General features: G+C 38.9%; 1 protein-coding gene across 2 annotated transcripts in view; it reads left to right on the top strand.

Annotated features, from left to right (window-relative positions):
- Positions 1–27,043, top strand: part of LOC127626751 (dedicator of cytokinesis protein 1-like) — a 329,863-nt gene that overhangs the window by 196,884 nt on the left and 105,936 nt on the right. For both annotated transcript variants that reach the window (XM_052102764.1, XM_052102763.1), the window contains exons 28-29: positions 11,380–11,481; positions 14,064–14,158. In XM_052102764.1, the coding sequence (XP_051958724.1) occupies positions 11,380–11,481; positions 14,064–14,158 (197 nt within the window). The remainder of the gene's footprint in view (positions 1–11,379; positions 11,482–14,063; positions 14,159–27,043) is intronic.

The following is a 27,043-nucleotide window of genomic DNA, read 5'->3' as shown; positions in this document are numbered from 1 at the left end:
GCCAGTTCCCACCACCTCCTTGCTCCTTTATACTGTAACGGTATTTATATATATATTTTTTACATTAGATTTCAGGCAAAATGGAAGCATTTTTACTAGTCATCTCGGGACCACAATTTAAATATCATAATAGAGAAACTGGGCATCTCTCTCTCTCTCTCAAAATACAATTTTTCAATTGCTTTATTGGCATGACTGTATGTTTCAATGTTGCCAATGCACAAGTTATAAATCAAATCAAACAGAGCAGAAACATGTGTATAACATTATTCAACAGACTTAAACTGTGGATATTTAGAACACTGTAATTAACAAAAAATTAAAATAATGCGTTGTATGTAAACATTTAAAATCACATGCAACTGGTAGACAGTAATATACAGTATATATACAGTATATATATATATATATATATATATATATACTGTTAGAATTACTGTTATATTGAGGTTGGGAGTGATTCAGATGGAGGTGACGTGATCGCAGAGAGCCATTTGAAGGACAGTCGTGATCCCTCAGATAAAGTCCTCACACTCTCTCTCTCTCTCTCTCTCTCTCTCTCTCTCTCTCTCTCTCTCTCTCTCTCTCCTCACACACACACATTCTCACAGGCACTCTTTTCTAATGTATATTTCTGCATTAGAACGTGCTCCATATCAAAGTTAAGTGTGTATTAGAGAGTGTTTGACGTGTGTGTGTTTGGTGGTAGATTTCAGTCCTGAGCACAAACAGACTGAATTTATCTCCATTACACTCTTGTTAAGGGTCATTCATCAGGCCAGTTGAGCCACACACACGCTCCAACTCCCAAAAAATGAAAACGATGTCATAATTTCCTTTGCTTTTATGTTGTTCCAAATCCATGTTACTTTTTTGTTTTTTTCCTCCGTGGAATACAAAAGCAGAAGTTTTAAAGAATGTTCAGGCTGCACTTTTCCATAAAACGATAGGGGGCGCTAGCCATGGGCTGTTGAGCTCCAGGAAGCACCAGTAATGTAGTCCATATATCTCGTGAACTACATTTCAATTTCTGTGAAGATATATGATGGCTTTTTAAGTCATAACTAGTTGAAAACATTCCCCTCTGTTGTAACTTTCAAACCTCATTTGCACTTCTGTATATTCAAACTTGGCGTGACACAATCAGTTCTGAAAGATGCAAAATATCAAAGGCACTTGGCATTGTCGTCCAAACTGCAACTGACCTGCCATTTTTTTAATATAGACAAATCGAGTTTGGCAGACAATACAACAATTAAAATTTCTGTTCCTCACACAAAGCTACCGTATGGCTTTGAAATAATTGTAATACAGTGCACAAGTTTAATGGGACACTTGTATGATACTTTCATGGTGCTTTTTTAGAGCCGACAACAAGTCACCATTCACTTTCATTAAATGGAAAAGAGCAGTATCAACAATTCTGCAAAACTCTTGCTTTTTTTATAATTTTTTTATTAACAACATGGGGTGAGTAAATTATTTTCATATCTTGATGAACTATCCCTTTAATCCTGTCCCTGATTTATCTCTGATACCCTACAGCCTGAAAACACTTTGTAAATCCACCATCAACACACACACACACACACACACACACACACACACACTCTCTCTCTCTCTCTCTCTCTCTCTCTCTCTCTCTCTCTCTCTCTCTCTGTGCGTGGGTGGGTGGGTGGAAATCAAAAAGATTATTATAATGCTAAATGAAGCTTTTCGATGGTAGGATGAAATCTCATGCAGCTCGTCTGGTATAATATATAGAACTGGTAACGCCGGTGTCATAGGTTCAATTCCCAGAGAACACGTATAGCACTCTAAATCACTTTGGTTTCAAGCACCTGTCAAATGCATGAATGTAAATGATCACTGGATCTTTCTGCCATGTGCGTTCTGACAAGAATCTTGAATTTAGCGCTTTGCTCACTTCCTCAAATCAACTTTTTTGAGTTCTAAAAGCTTTGCTTTTATAGAGGATCTCATGAATTTGTGCAGTTTCTAGGTTTGAGATTGCAAATTTGCTGTCAGAATGGAACGTACAAATAAATAAATAAAATAAACGCCCATATAATTCGTTTTTCTGTGTTGTATTTGTAACACATATGATATATTTCTTCATTTTTTATTCCAGACATTTATATATACATTGCTTGCATAAAAATTTGTGTTATTTGTTCTATATGACTAGAATACCAAATGCCCTCATAAAGGTGAAAAAAAAAAAAAAGAATGCCCCTAAAAATCAAATCCAGGGGGGCAAATATTGCTTCTTATTAGAAAAGTTAATTTCTGACACTGGAAGCAGCTTAAGGTACTGTAAATCAAGAGAAGCGGACAGTAACCTGACAGGTTAAGGGTGATGAGGAAGAAAACTATTGGAGACTCACCTCCAGACACGGATCAGTGATGAAGATGGTGATGATGGTGATGATGGTGAGGAGGGAGAGATGACCAGCACATGTCGTCCCTCTCAGTGTGCCGGGGGTCTGTCATGGCACGAGAAGCGATATCCTCCCGGGGAGAGAGTCTGCCATGCTGGAAGTTTCTCCAGACGTATCGTTAGTCAATCCTCCCGTGATTGATAAACATCCAGTGAGAGAAATTCCACTGAGATCTGCCCCAAACATACACACTATCACAAACACACGTTTGCGTGTCTAACAGGCGCACCCCCGCAACTCTCTCTCACGCACACACTCATATACACACTCTCTCACGCACACACAGCCACAACGATGCAGTGGGGTCTGACACACGGCGATGGCATGTGCGTGCACGAGACAGCCATCCTGAACTAGCAGCTCAGAGAACTGAGAGACCAGAGAGAGTGAAAGAGAGGAGGCGGGGTGGACGACAGCAAAGCTGAGAGAGAGAGAGAGAGAGAGAGAGAGAGAGAGAGAGAGAGAGAGAGAGAGAGAGAGGAATTGCAAGGAAAATCCAGCTTTGTCATATGGTGACCTACTGATTTACATACTCCACTGCTGCAAATATCTTCTACTTGAAACACACACAGGAGAACTTCTTGAATAAATAATGGTAAATAAATAAAAAATTCCTAAAGAATTTAAGTGAAGTGTGCATTCTCTGCGCATTTAGCACCACCAAACAAAAATGCTAAAATGATGATTTTTTTTTTCAAACAGATCTTTCCTCCTCCTCCAATTAGTCAGACAAAGAGATAATCACTCCCCAATCTCATGGCATTGGTTGGGTCAATGTTCTCGTGTCGGGCTGGATGGGTCGCTCAAACTAATAGAGCAATGTTTTGATAGCGCCACATCAAATGCACGTGCATATCAGACACAGCTGTGATCTTAATTTTTACATTTAAATAAATGCTGTTATGCAATAATGTCAGTCATTTTTGTCTCTGCCACGTTTATGAAAAGTAATCAAATATATGATAATAAAAAAAATATAACAGTTCAAAAACATTCTATTTAAGTTATTATTAGGTTGTCACGAAAACCTCCTTGCAATGTTCTGGGAACATTAGTTTGTTTTAAAATAAAATCTAAAAATAACCATTATAGAACGTTTAGTTTAAGTTCTTATTGGGTTGTCACAAAAACCTACTTGCAACATTCTAGGAACATTAGTTTAATGTTATAAAATAAAATGTAAAAATAGCCATTAGAGAATGTTCTGTTTAATTTATTATTAGGTCACTAAAAAACACCTCAACGTTCTGGGAACATTAGTTTAAAGTTATAAAATAAATATATATGTAAATAAATATAACATATGTATGTGTTTGTGTATGTATGTGTGTGTAAATATATATATAAATTATAATAACCTTATTAAAAACCTCCCTGCAACATTCTAGGAAACTCAGTTTATGGTTGAAAAAATGTAAACTAGACATAACCATTTGAAGATGTTATTTATAGGTTGTTTTTAGGTTGTCAAACAAAAACCTCCCTGCAACATTCTGGGAGTATTTGTTTATGGTTAAAAAAAATGTTATGTATAAAGCTGAAGCAAACATTCACAATGTTAGGAATTGTTTCCCAAAAATAACTAATAAGGGAACCATATTCTAATGTTAGGGGAACGTTCTGTGTTTGCTTAGTTACTCAAGATTGTGCCCTCAGAATGGACACTAGGAGGAAAATAATTAGATTCAGCACATATTGATTTTATTGTCCTTGCTGCTGTTAAGGCCAAACCACCACAAGGACTTGCGAGTCTGTGTGGGAGAGAGAATGCTTTGTGGTCACCTTTTAATATTGGAAGACCTTTTTTAATTTTCTAGTTCTTCAGCTAACCATCTCTGATCTGGTGTTTTAAAGAACCTAGAAACTAATACACTGATTTAAACAACCTATAATGAAGCATCCAGAACGTTTTAATCTACAACAAACCGTCGCAAACCAAATAACCATATTAGGCCAAAAAACTAAAATCAAGAAATGTGCTCTCTGTTCAAGCAAACCTTTTATATTTTAAGAGTGCTTTGAGTGTTTCACTTTTGTCTCATGGGTCTTGCATGTATTTTGTTGAATCAGCATTAGAGATAGTGGAGTCCTGTTTCACAGTTCTGTCATTCTTCTGCTCTGTTTGTGCGTACAGGACAGATCTGAGGGGGAGTTTTACTTTCAACCTTTAAGTTGGTTTTGTGTAACCCTCGGGACTTGTCAGTCCTTGTTCCAAAGCTCTTGCCCACCATCGTGACTGTAAATGAATGGAAGTGAATCTCACCTTCTTCCAACTGCACAGAACAAATAACTTTCAATCTCCTGTACACACTCTCTCACTCACACACACACACACTCTCACTCACACTCACTCACACTCACTCACTCTCACTCACACAGTCACACTCTCACTCACTCACTCTCACTCACACACACACACTCTCTCACTCACACTCACTTTCACTCACTCACACACTCACTCACTCTCACACTCACTTTCACTCACTCACTCACACACTCTCTCTCACACTCACTTTCACTCACTCACACACTCTCTCACTCACACACTCACTCACACACTCACACACACACACACTCTCTCACTCACACACTCACACACACACACACACACACTCTCTCACTCACACACTCACTCACACACTCACACACACACACACACTCTCTCACTCACACACTCACACTCACTCTCGCACTCACACGCTCACTCACTCACACACTCTCACTCACTCGCACTCACTCTCACTCGCACTCACTCACTCACACACTCACACTCACTCTCGCACTCACTCACTCACACACTCGCACTCACTCACTCACACTCACTCGCACTCACACTCGCACTCACTCACTCACACTCGCACTCACTCACTCACACTCGCACTCGCACTCACTCACTCGCACTCACACTCTCGCACTCGCACTCACTCTCGCACTCACACACTCACACTCGCACTCACTCACTCTCGCACTCACTCACTCACACTCACTCGCACTCACTCGCACTCACGCACTCACTCACTCACTCTCGCACGCACTCACTCTCGCACGCACTCACTCTCGCACGCACTCACTCTCGCACGCACTCACTCTCGCACTCACACTCACGCACTCGCACTCACTCACGCACGCACTCACTCACTCACTCACACATGCACTCACTCTCACTCACTCACTCACTCTCGCACTCACTCACTCTCGCACTCACACGCTCACTCACGCACTCACTCACTCGCACTCACTCACTCACACACTCGCACTCACTCACTCACACACTCGCACTCACTCACGCACTCACACGCTCACTCACGCACTCACTCACTCGCACTCACACACTCACTCTCGCACTCACTCACTCACACACTCGCACTCACTCACTCACACACTCGACTCACTCACATGCACTCACTCACTCACACACTCGCACTCACGCACTCACTCACGCACTCTCGCACTCACTCACACACACGCACTCTCGCACTCACTCACACGCACTCACTCACTCACTCACACGCACTCACTCACACACTCACACGCACTCACACACTCGCACTCACACACACACTCACTCGCTCACTCTCGCGCTCGCTCACTCTCGCACTCGCTCACGCACTCGCTCACTCACTCACGCACTCACTCACGCACTCACTCACTCTCGCAATCACTCACACTCGCACTCACTCACGCTCTCACGGTCTCACTCACTCACGCTCTCACTCACTCTCGCAATCACTCACACTCACTCACGCTCTCACTCACTCACGCTCTCACTCTATCACTCACTCACACTCACATGCACACACTCACACGCACTCACTCACTCACACACTCACACTCACTCACTCACACACTCGCACTCACTCTCACACACACACTCACTCACTCACTCTCGCGCTCGCTCACGCTCGCGCTCGCTCACTCACGCACTCACTCACGCACTCACTCACTCTCGCACTCACTCACTCACTCGCACTCACTCACGCTCTCACGCTCTCACTCACTCCACGCTCTCACTCACTCTCGCACTCACTCACTCACTCACGCTCTCACTCACTCACTCACGCTCTCACTCTACTCACTCACGCTCTCACTCACTCACTCACGCTCTCACTCACTCACTCACGCTCTCACTCACTCACGTTCTCACTCACTCACGTTCTCACTCACTCACGCTCTCACTCTATCACTCACGCTTTCACTCTATCACTCACTCATGCTCTCACTCTATCACTCACTCACTCTCACTCACTCACTCTATCACTCACTCACTCTCACTCTATCACTCACTCACTCTCACTCACTCACTCTATCACTCACTCACTCTCACTCTATCACTCACTCACTCTCACTCACTCACTCCATCACTCACTCACTCTCACTCACTCTATCACTCACTCTATCACTCACTCACACACTCTCACTCACTCACTCACTAATGTTATTGTTGCAGCTGTGTCTTGTTTGTATTTCGGTTGTAAAGGGTTTCGCTGCTGTTTTCTTGACGTTTGCTGTGGATTCTGATTGTCATACAGATGCTTCGGCTCCAGATGTTCCTCTCAGATGTTTTGAGTCTGGTTTCTCTTCATGAGTCTCCTCTCTTCTGCTGAGCTCATAGGATTCTGTCTTTTCTATTTGTAACTGACAGAGCTGTTATTCAATTAATGTGATTTAGCTGTAAAAGAACATGCTTCACCGCGGTAATATAACTGAGTCCACCTGAAGCCAGAGTACTAAACCATTTAGATGTGAATGATGTACACTTTCTCCTATTCTCTTGTTCCTCTTCTACTCTCTGTTTTTCTTTTCATTTACTGTTCCTCTTTTCCTTATTTTCTTTTATTCTCTTTCCTCTGCTTTCCTATCATGTCAATTTTCCTTTAATTTCCTCTGTTTTCTATTTTTCTCTCCTTTCCCTTTTCCTTTTTTTATCAATCCATTCCTTATGTTATCTTGTCTTTGTCCCCGTCCCATCCCTCGCCCTGCATTTCCGTCCCTTCCCTTCCCTTTTCCTTTTCCTTCTATTCTTTTTTCACTTCCCCTGCTTTCCTCTCCTTTCCCTTTTCATTCAATTTCCTTTACCTTTTCTTTCTTTCCTTCATTCCGTACTTCCTTTTGTCTATCCATCCATCCATCCATCCTGTCCTTTTCCTTTCTTCTCCCTCTTCCTTCTATTTTCTTCTATTCTTTTCCTCTGCTTCCCTCATTTCTTCATTTCATTTTCCTTTCCTTTTTTTCTGCTATGTCCTGTCCTTTACCCATTTCCATATTTCCCTCTCATCTGCCTTTTCATTTATCTTCTCCTCTCCTCTGTTCTTTCCTCCCTTTTCCTTCCTTCTTCCTTTATCTTTGCCCTCTTCTCTTCCTTTTCATTTTCTTAGCTTTCCTTTCTTTTTCTTGTCCTTTTCTCTCTTCCTCTTCATCATCCTTTCCTTTTTTTTTTATTCATTTCCTTTTTATCCCTTTTCTTTTTCCCTCTCCTCTCGAAGTTACTTTTGTACTGCCTGTTAGTGGAATTAGGTTTAGGCATACCAAATCATGTTACTTTGAATATACTATGCCCGAATTACCCTTACGTTACACTTTTTCTTGTGGATTTTTTGGATTGTGCATCCCTGGTTGATTTTGTGTTTTGTAAATATCTTCTAAATTCATTAGTCGAAAAGGACGAGAACCCTGGTCTTTAGTTTGTTACTCATTATGGAAGTAGGGAGTACTCCAGACTTTATAGAGATTGAGTCAAGTGTTATAGTGCTATCTGTGGTCATATGGAACACATTGAAATCTCTCATACTGAAGTCAGGGGGAACTCTTTAGCAATATCTAATTCTATCTGTCTGACTTTTATTTGATCGACCTCCTTAAGAAAACAGTTTCCATAGCAACGGGCTAGGGAGCCCAACACAGATGAAGAGGAGAGATGAACCTGAAAGGATGCTCCCTTTGTCTCTCTCAGCTGAAATGTGAGCATTGAGCTGTTTGTTATGAGTGAATTCCCCTTAAAGCACTGGCTGCAGAATCCCATCTGCTGAGAACAGACAGGACAGAGGATGTGAGGAGGCTTATAATCTGTTTTTCTTTTCCTCTCCTCTGTCTTGCTTTCCCCTCTTCTTCCCTTCCTTCCACCAGACTTTTGTTCTTTCATCCCTTCCATCCTTCCTTCGTGCCTTCCATTTTTCTACCTATACCTGTCCATTTATTTTTCAGCCCTTCCTTCCACCACACTTTTTTACCTTCCTTCCTCCCTCTCTCCCACCCTACCTTCCTTTTTCCAACAATAAATCAATGTATTCTTACTTTTTATCCTTTTTTAACCTGCGTCTGCTTTTGTAGTTCTGTAGTTTTCAGACTTTAAGCCACAAATAATGGCTAACTACCCGTCGGGTGAGGTAAAGAGTTCTGCCGTGCCACCGAGAAACTAAATCATGTGTAATTCTGCTGGATAACAAGAGCTGTGCGGCATCCTTCAATACAAATAATGGCAGGAATATAAAGGCTGAAGAAAAGCAACAGTTAGTTGTAATTTCTTTTGCCTCATGATCATACATTGGAAGGCACAGATACCTGTGTCAGTCATTTCAACCATGAATTGCTGCTGGTTAAGACTTATTGGAAGCCAGTGTTGACTCAGTTTAATTCCGTTTTGGCTGTGTGTGGAGGAAACGTCTCCCGGCTCTGTGTTTCCTCTAAATACAGTCTGGCTTTTCACCCTTGTGCTCCTGCCTGCCCTCAGTGTAGTTCCTGGCTCTGATCTGTCCATCACCCAAATGAGAACAAAGATGGTCATGTCATCAAGCCCATTCTCTCCTTAAATATTAATGCAGTGATGACTGACCTCTGATGTCATTTGTGTTTTAGATAAAAAATGTTTTTACCTGCACCTGTTTGTTAATGTGTTTTTTTTTCTTTTCTTTTCTGAGAAAATATAATTATTTTGTTTAATAATTAACTAAATTGGACCTATCTCTTGACCTCACTGTATTGATAGGTGTGTGTGTGTGTGTGTGTGTGTGTGTGTGTGTGTGTGTGTGTGTGTGTGTGTGTGTGTGTGTGTGTTTTCAGCATGATGCATTTCAAGTTTTAAGACTCAGTGTTGTGCCATTATGAGTCCTGTTCAAACACAAAGCTTGCGATAGGACACTCTGTAAATATAAATATTGTCTATTGACCTGCATTAGTAGAACTAAAGAACGTTAAGCTCTCACTCTGTGTTTACTGTGACACAAACTGTGTTTGCCACTAAAAAATAAAGCCTCTGAAATAACATCAGCCGACACAGTTTGTTGTGTTCCCCTCAAATGTGTACATGTAAATATCACATACAGGGCTGGACTGTAATCTGGAATACCGGGCATTTTCCCAGTGGGCCGATGCACTTTGGGGGTGATCAGGGGCGGACTGCCCATCGGTAGAACCAAGCGGGCCAGTGGGTCGTCCGCAAAACGTGCCGAATGGGCCTCAACAAGCAAAAATGTGCTGCCGTGTTATGCAGAACTGACCACAAAACGGCGACGCAATATGCAGAAAAGGACAGTGAACAGCCATCCAACCCCCCCCCCAACAGTTGGGCCAGTTGCCATGTAAGATCCCAGACCGATTTCTCTTACCAGTCCAGCCCTGATCACGTAGATATTTACTAATTGAATATGTTACAGAAGAACTGAGTTTTACCTCTTGCATTGTACAGACTGAACATTTCAGAAGCACATTATGTTCAGTATTTTCTCAGTGAGGTGAGAAAGAGGGAAATCTTGTTTTGAACATCGATGTGTTGCGTTTCTGCTGAGTTATGTAGGCCAGACCTAATTACAGCTGCAAATGAAAATCAAGCCGAATGTGAGAGCACGGAATAGCCCCGTCACACTTTAGGCTGGTTGCTATTAACAATGTGTGTTCATGTGGAATCTTCTGGAAATTTCCATCTGTCTCTTAGATGGCTGCAATATAAGACAATTTCAAAGATGAATGACATGACTTTTAAAGTGATAGGACTGCCACATTGTGTCATTTCAATTGGTCATTTACTAGACCGTTTTCCTTGCATCAACAAACGGGGTGCTTAATTGTTAAGAATGTTACAATGCCAAATAAATCAAATGTGTTGGCCTTTAAATAGACCTCAGGCTTCAAGTTTAGGAGAACATTGTCAAACATGTTCTCATTTTTCCCCTTATTATTTTCATATTACCTACATGGCCAGGTAAGATTCGTCGACCCCAAATATGAAGTGTTTTGTGCTTTTTGTTGTTTTTAATTTCCCTCTGTTTTATTTTAAATCAGCAACTTTCTAGTTAATTGCATGTAATATCGGCCTGATCCCAGTATGTTGTAAAGTGTATTTATCATATGATCCCCACTGTTTATTTCACCCTCTGTAATCTAATTGGTGAAATATTGATATCAAACACTCACTGTTCTCCATATTACTGTCAAAAATGTGAAGTGTAATTTTTTCTGCTAAAAAATGGTTCTCATATCATAGTTTTACATGCAGAGACAACTAGAAGGTTGCTATTTGTAGGTTGATTCAGCAACATTGTCTAAACCAATGGCATGAGTTTGGGGTGGTACTATCTCTGTGTGACCAATGGAAGATGGCGGGAGTGGTTAAGAAACCTGTTTGAAAACAATACATTTCGAATATTTTCTTTTCTATTTGGTGATGCTTTTGGAACAGCAATGAAACTCTTTAGCTTTAATAATTATGTGCATTCTTTATTTTTAAGTTTTATTTATTTCATATAGTTTCTTTGTAAGGTAAAGTTTTGCTGTTGGCTCTTACTGTGCATCTCTGTATGGTTCACGTTGAACAGTAAATCTTTTTCATTCTGTGGCACGTTAATACCAGCTCTTTCGTCTTGTCATTCATGGTCTGTCTGTAGGATTGATAGGTACTGTCGGTGCTCTTCTTGTACTGATGAAACGTCTCTCTTTCTGTTCGCAGGGCAGTTTTGTAGCATGCATGACGGCCACTCTGAGGCAAATGGACGACTATCACTACACACACCTCATTAACACGTTTGGGAAGATGCGCTCGGATGTGGTGGTGAGTTTGACCCTCTGTGTTAACTAGAACATCATGAGAAACCCAAGGTCACTGACTGCACGTAGCACAAACAAAGCTTTTCCAGACCCTTAAGTGCATGGGAATTTCACCGAACACACTTACATATTCGGGTCTTTATAGACTGGCACTTTTCTCTATTACAAATGGAGAGTAACATTTAAAAAAAATTTTTTTAAGACAATTACTAAATAATAGGATAGAATATATTTTGATATATTTTCACGTTTTATTTTCCATATATCAAAGAGAAAATGTAAAAAATCAGGACAAATCTAGAACGTGATTTATTACTTTCACACTGGAATTTCATGAGATGCAACTGGCTGTCAAACACATGTTGAGCTACACATATTCTACATCTACACGATAGTGTATTTTCTCAGGCACTTATTGTGAGTCTATGTAGATGCAGAACTGCAACATAATTTCAATAGTATATGCACATTAGAATAGTCATATCATACTGTTCATGTGTTAAACTTGCTATAGTTTACTTCCATGTTGTTTCTTCATCAAGTAGCAATGCCAAATGTAAATCAAGTCAATCACTGAAACAGCGCCACCTCGAGTAAGAAATAGCATGTATAATATGTGTGTACATGCATATGGATTACTCATTAATCACAATTGTTGTTAATTTATTTTTGCACAGAAAATCAATGGAGTACAGTGTTTAATTGTATAAATATACAAATAAATTATCTTGCAATAAACAAATAAATAGACATTCTGTAGATAGAAAAACTTACATATAGTTGTTTTTTAGAAATGTGTTTATATAAATATATATATATATTTTTTTTTTTTTATTCATTCTATTTATACGAGAGAGGTTGAGAAATACTAAAGAGCACATCTCCAAAAAGTGGATGAGGTACAGCGTGTGTAATGAGATCACTTAAAGACCCTACAAATGCGTTTAAGGGTGCTTCACTGACTGAAGTGTGCTCAGTCAGTGGACCATGAACAATATTATACCATCTAAAACGTAGTGGATTTTCGATTTTGTGCAAGAAGTACAGATATTTGTTTATTTCTAAACACCAAAAATTCCTAAATTCCTAAAGACTTTAGAATATAGCCACTCTGATTTTTCTTTACGAAGAATCCCTTCATTAGAAATGAACATCTTGAGTTTATTTTTTAACAAATTCCCTGATCATTCCTGTTTCTATGGGAGGGCTCAATGGTGCTTGAATGCACCCTCAAATCAACATTAGAGCACCCTCAATTGCAAATTCATCCAGAATGTTTTTATTTATCTCTATCCTATTATTAGATTTCTGGGACATAACGGGCCTCCATTATCTAAGGCTTCATCATCATTAATCCGTCAGTGTGGACAGACTATTTTGAAACGAAAACGCCATTTTCAAATGTATCATCATTAATCCGGATACATTTGAAAATGCCGTTTTCGTTTCAAAATACTCTCCGTCCACACTAACGTTCTCAAGCGTTTTCCAAAAGTTGCTCGTGCACACTGAAACGTATGAAAACGCTTAAATCGTGTCACTGCGCATGCGGAAAATCCCCGCTGCATGTACGGTCTGAAACGCAATTGTCCTCGTGTTACGTCGCCGGACACCAATTCCGAGTAAACTTCCCTTCGCTCTTGAAGGAACGCAATGTGATGGTTGAACAAAGTAACATTTATTTTTAACAAGGCTATCAAAGTGAGTATCAGGCACAACAGCGCCGCTATAACACAGGCCGCCATCTTGATTGTTTTGGTTGGAAAGATCACATGACTAAAAACGCGTCATCGTTTTCCAAAGCATCCGTTTTCACAGTCCACACTACAACACAAAAACTGTGTTTTCAAGTGTATCCACTTTGGAGTGCGTTTTCAAAAAGCTCAATTTTCGGACAAAAACGCCACCCCGGTGTGAACGGAAGGCCAAAATGGAGAGAAAAAGATGCATTTTAAAACGAAAACATATTAATGTGAACTAGGCCTAAGCCGCCTGTATATTGGCAAAGCAGATTCTCTTGAATCCCAGCAAACACACAAAATCCCTGCATCAAAACTAATAAACGTGGATGATTTTGCAGGCGCAGCATTTTGCTGTCATTTTCAGCGACAGATCGTGAGCAGAAAAAACCGAAGCAATAATTGTTTGTACTTTTTCAAAATCTTTTCTTTACATTGATTTAGGAGCATTTAAACAACTTCATATACGCCATAATATGATACATCTCCACTTCATACAGAGCACCCCTACAATATTTTCAGAAGCACTCTGAGTGATTTTGATCTGGAATCGGGCCTGTCCCTGATCATTTCAGTATGATCTTTACAGTTTTAGCGACACATTTCTGCATGGATCTGTACAATGTAATGCATTTTTTTTTTTATAAAGAATGGGGGAAAAAAAAAACGAAATTTATCCTAAGAGCATAAGAGTTTTTAAAAACTAAATCAGCATTTTTAATTATGAAATATTGACCCTTGTAGGGATTGGAGTGTTTACTCATATTAAAGTTATTTTCAGGTTGGAAATGTATTAAATGGATGTTAGATTGCATTGCGCATCTGAAACACTGCTGTTCTCTTTTAGGATTTCCTCATGGAGACGTTTATCATGTTTAAGGATCTTATCGGGAAGAATGTCTATCCTGCTGACTGGGTCATAATGAACATGATGCAAAATAAGTAAGTATGAACAGCTTTTCTATTGGTCAGACTCGTCGACCACCTGAGCAGAAGCCACTCATGTGTTGTCCTTAATTCTTTACAAGGAAATTGTATATATAAAATAATTATATATATATATATATATATATATATATATATATATATATGCAGATTAGTTTATTTCTAACGCTTATAATAATTTACTGGAACATATTATGCATCAGTTAAAATGCATAAAATATAAAAATGTAAAAAAGCAAAAAACACACACTCGCTCTTTAGTGTTACTATTGTTACATGCATTAAAAAAAAAAACATTTGTATGTAATAGAAAGAAGCACCAATTCATTAATGAAAGGAGCACAAATTTAAATGGGAGTAAAAATGAATTTAAATAAATGTGTATATCTGAATGTACATTTTAATGTGTTATTAATTGAATAATAAAATATTAATAATACATGAATAAAGTATTATATTTGTAAAGAAATGCATATATAGGCACAATTAATATTTGCCTGCAAAACTCATTTCAAGCATTTTAGCATAAGCCTTTAGATCATAAATGTTTTAAGAACAAGAGAAACGGTTTCAGTCAAGTGTGCCCAAACCTTTAACTGGTAGAGCATAATACAAATATTTTGGCTTACTGTGGCACAATGTTGTAGTTCTTAACTCGTGGGGAAAAAATGCTCACTTGTGTTATTCAGTAACTTAAGTAACCTGCTTTTCACGATTAGGACACATGTCATGTTATATCAGTAAAATGTGTTGTACATTTCTTGCCAGAGAACATGCGAATGGTCTCCATCTAAATCACTGTCCATTCACTTTATTCAACTTCTTTCCCACCTACTTTTGAGTTGTCCGTCTGGGAAGAATTATTTTTTTTCCATTGTGTGCGGCATCAACTGAAGTGTGTGGCGCTTACATGTGCTGATTAGAGGAAACATTGTTGCTTACTTTTCACTCTCTCCATATCACACTTCTGTTCTTTAACATGCATGCCACAGTTGCTTAGAAACAGCAGTCAGAACTGGGTTGGAATGTGTTGTGAATATATATATATATATACATACATTACTGTTCAAAAGTCTTAGGCACATAAGATGTTTCACAAAAGCGTTTGTCTTAAGATGGTTATTTATATCATCAGCTTTAGTGTGTCAATAGGAAATATACATTTTAGACTCCCAAACATTGCTTTTGCAAATAGAAAAGATAAGAATAGAAGAACAGGGAGCCCTGCAACCGATATCACGGCCCCCCACAGACCCCCCCACTGAATATCGTGTCAGTCTGGGATTACATAAAGAGACAGAAGCAATTGAGACAGCCTAAATAGGTAGAAGAACTGTGACGAATTCTCCAACAACCAAGAATAACTGTCCTGGTGTACCTAGGAGAATTGCTGCTGTTTTAAAGGCAAAGGTGGTCAAACCGACTATTGATTTAGCTTTCTTATGTTTTATAGACATTGTATGACATTAAGTGATATTTTTCTCTATGCAACATTTTTCACAAGTGCCTAAAACTTTTGCACAGTACTGTATCTTTTTTCACCGTCAATGCAAACAGCAGTTAGTGTGTGCATATGTTGGTGTGTATCGGTTTGTAGCTATGTATCACAAGTGTATTGGCTGCTGAAATTAAGCCATGAATTATGAATCTTCTGCTCTCTCTAGTTCTTGCTTTGTTTTATTCATGGCTCTGTTTTCAACTTCTCTGCCAAACGGCGTTCAGTGGACTGTGCTTTCACAGCTAGCAGGAAGTCAAACCTGAGACTTCTAACGCAGGTTTTGAGACATTGTCCCTTGATCTGAATGATCAGCCTTGCCAACTCTTAGTATAGTTAGTGCTGCTTAAGGCAAGCAACACCATGACTATGGCTCTTTCCATAATGAAACTTCGCCACATAACTCACTCAAGCACTGGGCATGAATTATATATCAAATCAGGTGACTTGTTGAGTAGAGATATGCTATTACTTTTCTAAGCGATCAGACTTGCAAATTTTACCTGTTTTTTATTATTATTGTTTTAAATATTACTTTATGTATTTTACTTGATTACTTCAATTTGTTGCAACAGATACTATAAATATAAACTGATGAGCCAAAACATTATGACCACTCACAGGTGAGGCGTATAACGTTGATCATCTCCAAGCAAGGCCACATGTCAAGGTCTGGGTAGATTAGATGAGAAGCAAACAATAAGTTCCCGTAGTCAACCTGTTGAAAAGGAGAAATGGGCAGGCGTAAAGACCTGAGCGTCTTTGACAAGGGCCAAATTGTTATGGCCAGATGACTGGGCCAGAGCATCTTTGAATTGGCAAGGCTTGCGGGGTGCTCCCGGTCAGCAGTGGTGAGTACTTGCCAACAGTGGTCCGGAAGCAAACCAGAACCCGACGACAGGGTTTTGGGCTCCCTAGGCTCATCGATGCTCAAGGGCAATGAAGGCTTTACCGTCTGATCTGATGCGACAGATTGTCTACTGTTGCTCAAGTCACAGAAACTTTTAATGATGGTTACTGGAGGAATGCGTCACAACACAAAGTTTATCGCACCCTGCTGCGTATAGGGCACATTTTGCACATTTTGGGATATTGTACAAAAAACTCCTGGATGGAAACACCAAGATGTGAATAAATCTCCAAAATGAACTTAAAACAAGCTTGTGTTGCCGACTTTCGCACTTGTTAGCACCACTCATGTTTTCTTTAAAATTGTAATAATTGAATGTTCTTAATAAAGTTCGAAATTATATATCAATAAGTGAACATGACTTCATTGAAGTTTTGAACAAGACAAAAATAAGGTTTGGATTAAGATCACCAAGATCCTCTCACTGTTTTGTCTTAAGTTTTGAGTTATTTTCACTTCCGTCCATGTAGGAATATTAGACATGTGTTCGAGTGAAATGTTGCGGCTATGTTCCAATGTTTTGCTTTCTCGCCACGACTTAATATATTCATAAAATATCAGTCTTCCCCTCTGTGGAGGAATACTGTTGAGAATGATAATGTTGGGATTTGTGATGCCGGCAGCTGCTGTTCCCGGATTTGATTGCCAGAGAGGTCAGCGGTCAAGCTTTGATATTTGAATTCATAATGGCATATAGGCGCCTCTTAGCAGACACCTGTAGGTCGAGTGCTGATGGAAGAGCCTTCACCTCACAGGTTTATACTTCCTGTGCACTGAAAAGTGGAGTCAACAGGTGCACAAGACAGCAGGAATAAAAATGTGAACTCTCTTGCTCACTCTGTAGAACTCAGTGAGCACTTATGTGATGGAGGTGGATTACCACTAGTATGAAGGTAAATTAGTGCCTAAAAGATTTGCATGTGTAGAGTAAGATTTGTGAAAGTGTAAATAAAATTGCAAGCTTAAAAAAAAATATTTGCATGCTTACATAGTGTTTTGTAAAGGATTAAATAAAAAATAAAACAATTAATATTTTAATGCTGACGCTTACGTTTCCTTTCACTCAATTAGAAATTTTCACTCGCTTACACTTGGCACTTTTTTTGTTTTTTTTTTGGCCTAAATATGGCCATAAACATTGCACATCCGCAAAGAAAGTGTGTCATGAACAGCAAAATGGATTGACCATGTAGAATCCGCATTTAAAAATCTTACTCTGCACATACACATTTTTTGGCACTAATTTACCTCCATATGCTAGTTCGTCAGGTGGTGATGTTCATGTACTTTTGTGTGCTGTCTCTGTTTGTTTACATGCGGAGTTCACAGAATCGAGCTACAGCAGGTTTTTGCATAGTAGAGCTAAAGTCTTTATTTGTCTGTCAAAGTGTACATGACACAATTTGCTATTTTTAAAGGAAGGGCATCAGCCATTCTGGGTTAAATACAGGTTGCAGTTAGGGTTGCCAACTGTCTTTCTGCCAAATACAGAAGCAGGGTGCCAGAGAGAACCACATTTCTTTCAATCTTATTTTTTTTAATACTCACTATCTTTTGCCAAAAGAACGAAACCACAATCCATGGACTAAAACAATGTATTTCCATTAATTGTGCTCTTCTCTATAAAAAGCATGCAGCACCATTTATTTGTTTTAATATTTAAAAAAATGTTTTTTAAAGCTCAATGATGTGCATTTTACATTTAGATTGAGCTCATCAGTTTCTCTATCGAAAATTATGACATGACTAATAACTTGCTAAAATAAAAAAGACTTCTCTTTGAATAACCGTGTTGTTTTTGTGTCCTTAAATAGTGTTTGTCACAAGGGAAATGTAAGAACATTTGTAGTCTTTCTGGTGTTTGTTGTAGTACATTAAGCCAAATTAAACTTTCATGTTAAGTGTTTTAGTTGAACCTATTGTGTACTTTTGTATTAAATATAGGGCTGCGAATTGTTAATAAAAAGTTAATCACACAGTTTAATATAATTAATCATGAATATTCACTGGTTCGTGGTACATTAAAACAAACATTAAAATATAAATAATAAATATATTTACTTTATACTTTGTCTCAAATAACTTGCAAGAAATGGAAGTCTTTGATACAAGTATATAGCCACATGAAGTCGGGAAAAAAGTTAGTTCAGTTTCAGGAAGTGAAGTGTGCTTTTTTACATGTTGAACAGCTAATTGTCAAGCCATAATTAAAAGTGATTCAAATATATTTCTCCCCATCATTTGGCTGAGTGTCATTCTCTTCCAGAACAAGAACTGACATATGCAGTATAATGACAAATCATAAAAGATGTCAAAGGAAAATCTTTGATCATGATGCAATAAAAATACATTACTTTATTAATTATATATAGACTTGCATAGTGTAGATAGGGTTTTAAGCATTACATTTACATTTATGCATTTGGCAGACACTTTAAACCAAAGCGACTTATAGAGCCCTTATTACAGAGACAATCCCCCCGGAGCAACCTGGAGTGAAGTGTCTTGCTCAAGGACACAATGGTGGTGACTGTGGGGGTCGAACCAGCAACCTTCTGATTAACAGTTATGTGCTTTAGACCACTACACCACCACCACTCCACGCTTTCTTGCTTTGAAAGTTGTGATCAGCTCAATAATTATAGATCTGTTTTGGATAACTGTACTTAAAATCACAGGCCACCACCTACAGTATATCGCCTATGGAATGGACATGAACTGTCTATAGGAGGTGCATAGTTTCATTTCAACATCTTGTCACGGTAAATGTTTGTGCACAGTGTGAACAGGCCCTTGCTGTGAGCTGCCAAGACTCAGTCTTACAAACCTTAATATAGTGTTGCTTTTTCATGCTGGATCTGATTAACACCTTTACATATATATATAGAGTCATATTTAGCACATTTTGAGCTGAGAAGAATGCATGTGATATTGAATGAAGAGTTAACAGAAGATACCGGATATGATTTCACTGAACTAATGCTTGATAATGAAATATCTGGTGCTTTGTGGTACATTTGAGAGGGCTTTGATTTGCTGTGGTCAGTGTCCTGGTTAACAACAGACTAAATTAATAGAGATTTTTGGTGTTTGTGTCTCTTTTTGTTCACTTTTTTATACATCGTGTCCTTAAAGTTGAGATCTTTATTGGCAACAGCAGAACACTGTGTAAAGTGACGCAAGGCACAGTCATCGCAACATATATTTTGTGTAAGAGAGCGAAACAGATCCTGTCCACTTTTTCAGCCATCTTATTTATGAAGTGTTTTTGCATAGGGATTTTATAAAAGAGTTGTAAGCCATGAACCAAACCAACCAGTTTTGAAGTGAATCGCAAAATTACAAACTTCAATTTGATACAAAAAAGACCAAAAGGGAATGAACTACAATTCCATGCTAATGACGCAATCAAATTAAAAACAATGGACAAAAATAAAACAATTTATTTAAAGGTGTGGACTAAGTATAGAATCAATACATATGAATTGAATTGCAGTATATTAAGATAATGCATATAATGCATATGTGTCCTGCGTCACAGGATCGGGCGGTTTACAGAGCACTTGCTGCGATTTGGTTGCTGCAGTACATTAAATGGATCATTTCACTTCAGGATCATGGGTACTCTAGTATGATGATTGGGGTGACTGTAGCTCAGATGATGAGCTGGTTGGTGGTTTGATTCCCAGCCCACATGACTCCACATGCCAAAGTGTCCTTGGGCAAGACATTGAACTAGGCTAGCACCTTGCATGGCAGCTCTGCCGTCATAGGTGTATGAATGTGTGTGTGAATGGATGAATGAGTCACAGTGTAATACCGCTAAGGTTAAAACGCACTATATAAGTGCAGACCATTTACCAAAAGCAAATTTAAAATAACGTGGACTGATGGCTTCAACAGAAGCACAAACCATTGTTTAACAGCCTCAGAGCTCACGGTAGGTCTGTCTTTAAAGGAATATTCCAGGTTCAATACAAATTAGGCTTTATTGACAGCATTTATGGCATAACATTGATTACACAAAAATTCCCCTCCTTTTTCCTTGAAATAATAAAAAATCTCGTTTCCAGTGATGGCACTTACAATGGAAGTTAATGGGTCCAATACAAAATGTTAATATACATAAACTATATGCATGTTACATGATTGTAGTGTCATATAATCGCTTCTTAACCTTTTCTGTGTAAAGTTTTACAATGTTAAAACTTCATTGCCATGGCGATGTAATGTCAACAAACCCTAAATCCCCCAAAATGACTGTAAAAAATATGATTTAAACATTTTAACGGCTTAAATAATGCATGTAAGTGATTTTATAAAATTATAAGCTTCACATTTCTGCCTTTTGAACTCTCCAAAAATTTGCCCCATTCACTTCCATTGTACAGTAAGTACAGTTATTTTTATTTTTTTTTTTGCCTGTGGAGAAAATTAAATATCACTTTATTCCTGGATAAAATAGTGTTTTTCTTATAATAGATTTCCAGAATCATTCTGTTGCGCTCTATATAAAGCTATGTGGCAAGTTTTGTGAAGAAATATGTGCGTAAGTGCTAGACTTGGAGAGAAAGGATCGTTTTGTATTTCAGTGACCTTCCTGATTAAATTCGGTTTTCTGGAGTGGCGCTTTGTAAACTGCATCTTTTACGAATGTGATTCTGGTGTTAAAAGTAGCAATGCATTATTAAGAGGATGTCTCTACCCCTCAAGAAGTTACATAACATTGTTGGTTCTTCTTCCAGGGATTCACGTTTGTGTTCTCAGCATTCCTCGTGCTTATAAAACTCTTATGGCGCTCCTTCCTCCAGCAGCCCAGAGGACATCATGTCTTTTTGATACTGGCTGATTGTAACTCTTGATTCCAGTCACTCTGTGCGGTTGTTTTGGGGGAATGACCTTTCTCAGAATGTACTTCTCTCTGCTCCATCTGGGCAGTGTGACTCAATTTGCACATGATGACATTTGTCTTGCTCACTCGCTGCTTGCTGTTGTTTGTAGGCCTCTTGTGATTCAGAATGCACTTTATCGAAAAACACAAAGAAACAAACGGAGAATGCAAAGCTCCCTCAAGAGTGCTCTGTTCTGTTTGTGATTCAGGGTTTGTTGCTCTGAATGATTGAATCATGTTTTGTGTAAGTATTTTGAACAATGTGTTCCTTAAGATGCCCCACTGTAAACTCAAGATATGTTCAAAATTACAAAACCTAATGTGGAGTTCAGTTATGTCAAAAAAATTATCATTTTATCGCTATAGATGTTTCTTGTATACTTATGCATCCTTGTGTACCCCATGCATTTATAATTGTAGTTTTGTGGCTGGTAGCTCATTTCTGTTTGCTTTGAGGCATTATATTTGCTAGGATACCCCGTACGAGATTACAAAATAAGTTTATTTTTGGGGACAATGGTTTTTGGGACAATTGTCCAACAATACAAGTAGCTAATCGTGGTTAATTGCTGTTATATAAACTAAAGGCTATTGGCTATATATAAAAAGCTATATTTTAAAACTGTCCCCAACCATTAAAAGATGGGCATGATTTCATTAGTCATATTTCCTACTTATGTATAACTCTGCGATTTCTACAAGGAAGCTAGTTAAATGTCAATTCAAATCAATATTTAATGCCTTATTTCATAGTCAGGAATTAAGTGGGATTATGAGCTGTCAGATGGCAATTTTTGCAATATTTAATTTTTTGTAATTAGCCATGTAATAAGTGAAATAATGACTGACTGACTGACTGTAGATTATCCCTTACATAGATATTAAAAAACTCTGTGTACACTAAGGGGTGACATTGATGCGAAACTCTCTTGATCATAGTTTTTTATAAACAGAAAACGAAATAATATGAAAATAAATGCTGTTTCGCCACACACACGCTCTTCCCCATAAAGTGTTAATCTCCTTTTAGCAACCCTATGGTGCTCTGTCCCATTTGTTACCCCACAGAATGTCATGATACACTGCTGTAAACTGGATTTAGAGGTGTGGCATGCTTTTCCCCTGTGAAACACTTCCCAGGAACTCTCGTATGATTTCAGCACAAGTGCCAATAACCTTTTTCTACACGTCTACTTACTCATCGGGCCTTCAATTCAATTTGTCAGTGCGTGTGAACCATCGTACACCAGCAGTTTAATCCCACAGCCGGTCAGATCAGTTCTACAAACTGAGTAGAATAATATAGTAGCCCTCTGTCTCTCTCTCTCTCTCTGCAATGCAGCATCAGTGTAATTCTATCTTTACAGTACCCTTCTCTTCACCTATAGATTCTGTCCTCCCCTTTTTCTCTGTTCTTCTGATGCATTCTCTTCTAGAAGAGCCAGTCCCAGGAAATGCTGCTTGAATTCATCATTACTTGCTCTTGTTCCATTAGCAAACACTGTTGAAGACGTTCATTTCAATTGTTTGAGCATACAAAAGTAGCTTAAAAGTCATTAGTAATGTAATTACTTTTTGAATATGAAACTTATTACAATTTTAGATTACTTATTAGTAATTTGTAGTGGATAAATGGTAAATGGTCTGCACTTATATATCGCCTTTTTAACCTTAACGGTATTCAAAGCGCTTTACACTGTGACTCATTCACCCATTCACACACACATTCATACACCAATGGCGGCCATGCAAGAGCTGCCATGCAAGGCGTTAGCCTGCCATTGGGAGCAACTTGGGGTTCAGTGTCTTGCCCAAGGACACTTCGGCATGTGGAGTCATGTGGGCCAGGATTCGAACCACCAACCCTGCGATTAGTGGCCGACCCGCTCTACCAAATGAGCCACAGCCACAGCTTAGTGGTTAGCTGCCTATTTAGGCAGTAGACCGCAAAGTAGCACCCTTTTGGAACAAAGGTTCTGTGTTTTTTGCTTCGTTGGATCCCACAGTGAACATACAGTATTAGCTGTAACTCCTGGGTAAATTAAAAGGAGTGCAAGATTTAATTATGAACTGTTCTTCAATTATGAGAATGATTACATGGCAGCTTTGTGTCTTAAGGAAGTCAGTATGTCAGAGTTTTTAGAATTTTTTCTGGGCTCAATAATCCTCATCCTCTCCTCAGGAGCTCATATGTGGTGTCAAAGAGAGTTTTGGTGGATCAATGCAAGAATTGTCTACCTGTAGTACTATACATCAATTTTATCATCAGAACACAAGAACGGGTTTGTCTGATTGGCATGGTCCAGTTTGCTTGCCGTATCCTTTACTACAACATCCTTCTGCCCAAAAACATCTTTCTCAATTGGCGGCCATTCAAAACTCACTCCGTATTATGACAAAATAACATTTTTGGAAGCAACATTTCCAGTGGCTTGAAAAAGTATGTGAAAACCTTTGGAATTACCTGCATTTATGTATAAATGTGTCGTAAAGTTAGACAAAGTCTCTATCCATGGAGAGGATTTAGTAATGTGGCTACTCTTATTAGAAGTGGCTATCGAGCCAAGATGACTCAAAGGGCACACCGCAGAAAGCTCAGTGAGGTAAAAATAATCTTTGAGTGACTGCTAAAGATTTGAAGGAATCATTGAAACTGTTAAACATCTCTGTTCATGAGTCTACTGTACGGAAAACATTAAATTGCCAGTGTGTCCATGGCAGGACACCATGAAGGAAGCAGCTGCTTTCCAAAAGTAACATGTCTGCATGCCTGAAATTTGGCATAGACAATCTTGGCGCACTCAACGCTACTGGGAACATTTTTTTTGGACTGATGAAAATATGGTTGAAATCAGCTCTACATATGTTTTAAAGTGGGCACCGCTTACCAACTTGAAAACATCATCCCAGTGGTGAAGTACGGTGGAGGGTGCATCATGATTTGGGGCTGCTTCAGAGCCTGGACCTCTTTCCATCATCAAGGGAGAACAAAGAATTCCCAAGTTCATTAAGATACCCTATAGGTTAATGTCAGAGAGTGGTGGTGTGCCAGCTGAAGCTCAGTAGAAGTTGGGTGAAATAGCAAGACAAAGACCCTACATACATCGAAGTACATCCACTACATAATGGCTTCAAAAAAAGAAAATTCACCTTTTGGTGTGGCCCAATCAGAGCCCAGACCTTAACCCAATAGAGATGCATGACCTCAAGAGGACAGTTCACACCAGACATCCTAAGAATATGGCTGAGCTGAAGCAGTTCTGTAAGGAAGAATGCTCCAAAATTCCTTCTGAAAGTTGTCCAGGTCTAATTCACAGCTACCGGAAATGCTTAGTTGAGGTTATTGCTGCCAAAGGAGGAACGACCGGTTATTAAATCCAAGCATTCACTTACTTTTTTCCACAGTACTTTGAATGTTTAAAGGGATGTGTTCAGTAAAGGCATGAATGATTATAATAGTTTGTTTGTTGTTAGCTTAAGCACATTGTGTTTGTCTATACTTCCAAAGGATTCACATATTTTTTTCTTGCCACTATAAATCACAAATGTTCCATTATTTACAGTAGATGTTTTGCAACTGCTTTTATTTATTATTGTTTCTTTGGAGAGTTCTTGAAAGCATAAAATGCACCACTGAATACTAAAAATGAATGAATATTGGCTTTACATTGCCATAATTTGACTATGCAAGGGCTGGTATTTTTTATGTGTACAGCTAGAGATGTTATGCCCCTCTCTGCCTCCAAAATTCAGTGATGCAATCAAAGTTCAGTTTTGTATCATTTTTGTAAGCGTCCGACCTCTATCGGGGATTTCTGACCTCAGAAATGCATATCATCGCACTGTTGTTCAGGTAAAGGTCATGTTATTTTCATCCAAGCTCTGACAGCTTTACGCAATGTCTTTTTCTACAGTTTAAGTTCATTTTATGTGGTATTTCAGAATGAGAGAGGCCAAACTGGCAGGTCTCAAGCTTTCAATCCAGACGTCTAGAGTGAATTTACAGTGTGTTTTCAGCGGCGTCACAAAAGGTGAAAGAATCCATCCTGTATCAAAGCTAGAAATATTCTATTATAATCTATTTGCAGTGCTCTGTAATGCAGCACTGTAGCATTTTGGTTAAGATTAGTTTAAATCCATAACCCTAAATATTGAACATCTACTTCTAAACTTCTAATTACCGTAATTTCCGGACTATTGAGCGCACCTGAATATAAGCCGCACCCACTGATTTTTACAAAAAATATTATTTTGAACATAAATAAGCCGCACCTGTCTATAAGCCGCAGGTGCCTACCGGTACATTGAAACAAATGAACTTTACACAGGCTTTAACGAAACACGGTGTGGCAGCGGGGGCGTAGTCAAGCGCCCGTCCGGGAGAGAAAAGTGGTAAGGGTGCTTACACCTGAGCTAAATTATGTCTAACACCGGTGTCTAATTTCAGTAAGCATGGGGAGAGCGGCATAAAAGGCAGCAGCCACAGAGCTGAGAAAGTGACACACGTCAGTCTAGTGTTGGCGCATAGAAGAATTGAGAAACTTTATAAAATTGATTGTAAACATTGCTGTGGCCATTAAAAGCCTTACCTGGAACGTCAAGTGCCCTGCTGAAAACTGTCACACTGGTGCCCGTGTGACAGTTTTCCCAAGAAGGACACGTGAAGCAGGGCACTTGAAATTAGACACCGGTGTTAGACATAATTTAGCGCAGGTGTAAGCGCCTTACAGCTTTTCTCTCCGGACGGGTGCTTGACCACGCCCCGCTGCCACACACTGCTTGTAATAAAATATTTGCAGTAAATAGTAGCCTACCAAGAAAGTCATTGGTCACTATCTTCCTCGTCCTGTGCACTGAAACCACTGAAGTCATCTCCTTCGGTGTCGGAGTTGAATAGCCTCAGAATAGCCTCAGCTTTAGTTTAGAGTCAATTCCTCACGCTGCTGTTTCCAACGTCTTATCATCGACTCATTAAGACCAAGCTCCCGTTCAGCAGTTCTATTTCCTTCTCCAACAGCCAGATCAATCGCCTTCAACTTGAAAGCAGCATCATATGCGTTTCTCCATGTCTTTGCCATGGTGAGGGTGACAAAATTACTACCGTAATCAGAACGATGGGAAGTTTGAGCGCGCTCGATTTAATCTAAACAGTAGGCTAAACAAAAAAAGTTGTTTGACCTTAACCCGTTCGGCAATTTCATTGGTCTAATGAAAGCTTCACGCCGCCAAAAAACTGAGCACGTCACAGAATGTTTTTTTTTTTTTTTAATAAAATTTGAAAGCGGGAAAAATCCATATATTAGCCGCGTCATTGTATAAGCCGCGAGGTTCAAAGCGTGGGAAAAAAGTTGCGGCTTATAGTCCGGAAATTACGGTAATTAAACCTTAACCGCTTAAAATGCAGAATCCATTAAAAAATGTTTTATAGGTTTGCTTTTGTTTTTTGTAAACGTTATATTTTAAGAAATGTTTTATTCAAATTTGAAAATATCCCTCTGACACATAGGGTTGTTTATAAATATCGATTTTCCAAGTAATCGCTATCTTCATTTGAACAATCTCAATATTGATTCTCAAATTCTTCAA

This window comes from Xyrauchen texanus, chromosome 33 (genome assembly GCF_025860055.1).
Source record: "Xyrauchen texanus isolate HMW12.3.18 chromosome 33, RBS_HiC_50CHRs, whole genome shotgun sequence".
Taxonomy (NCBI): domain Eukaryota; kingdom Metazoa; phylum Chordata; class Actinopteri; order Cypriniformes; family Catostomidae; genus Xyrauchen; species Xyrauchen texanus.
Note: the sequence above shows the minus strand (reverse complement) of the source record. Positions and strands in the feature narration are given on the sequence as shown.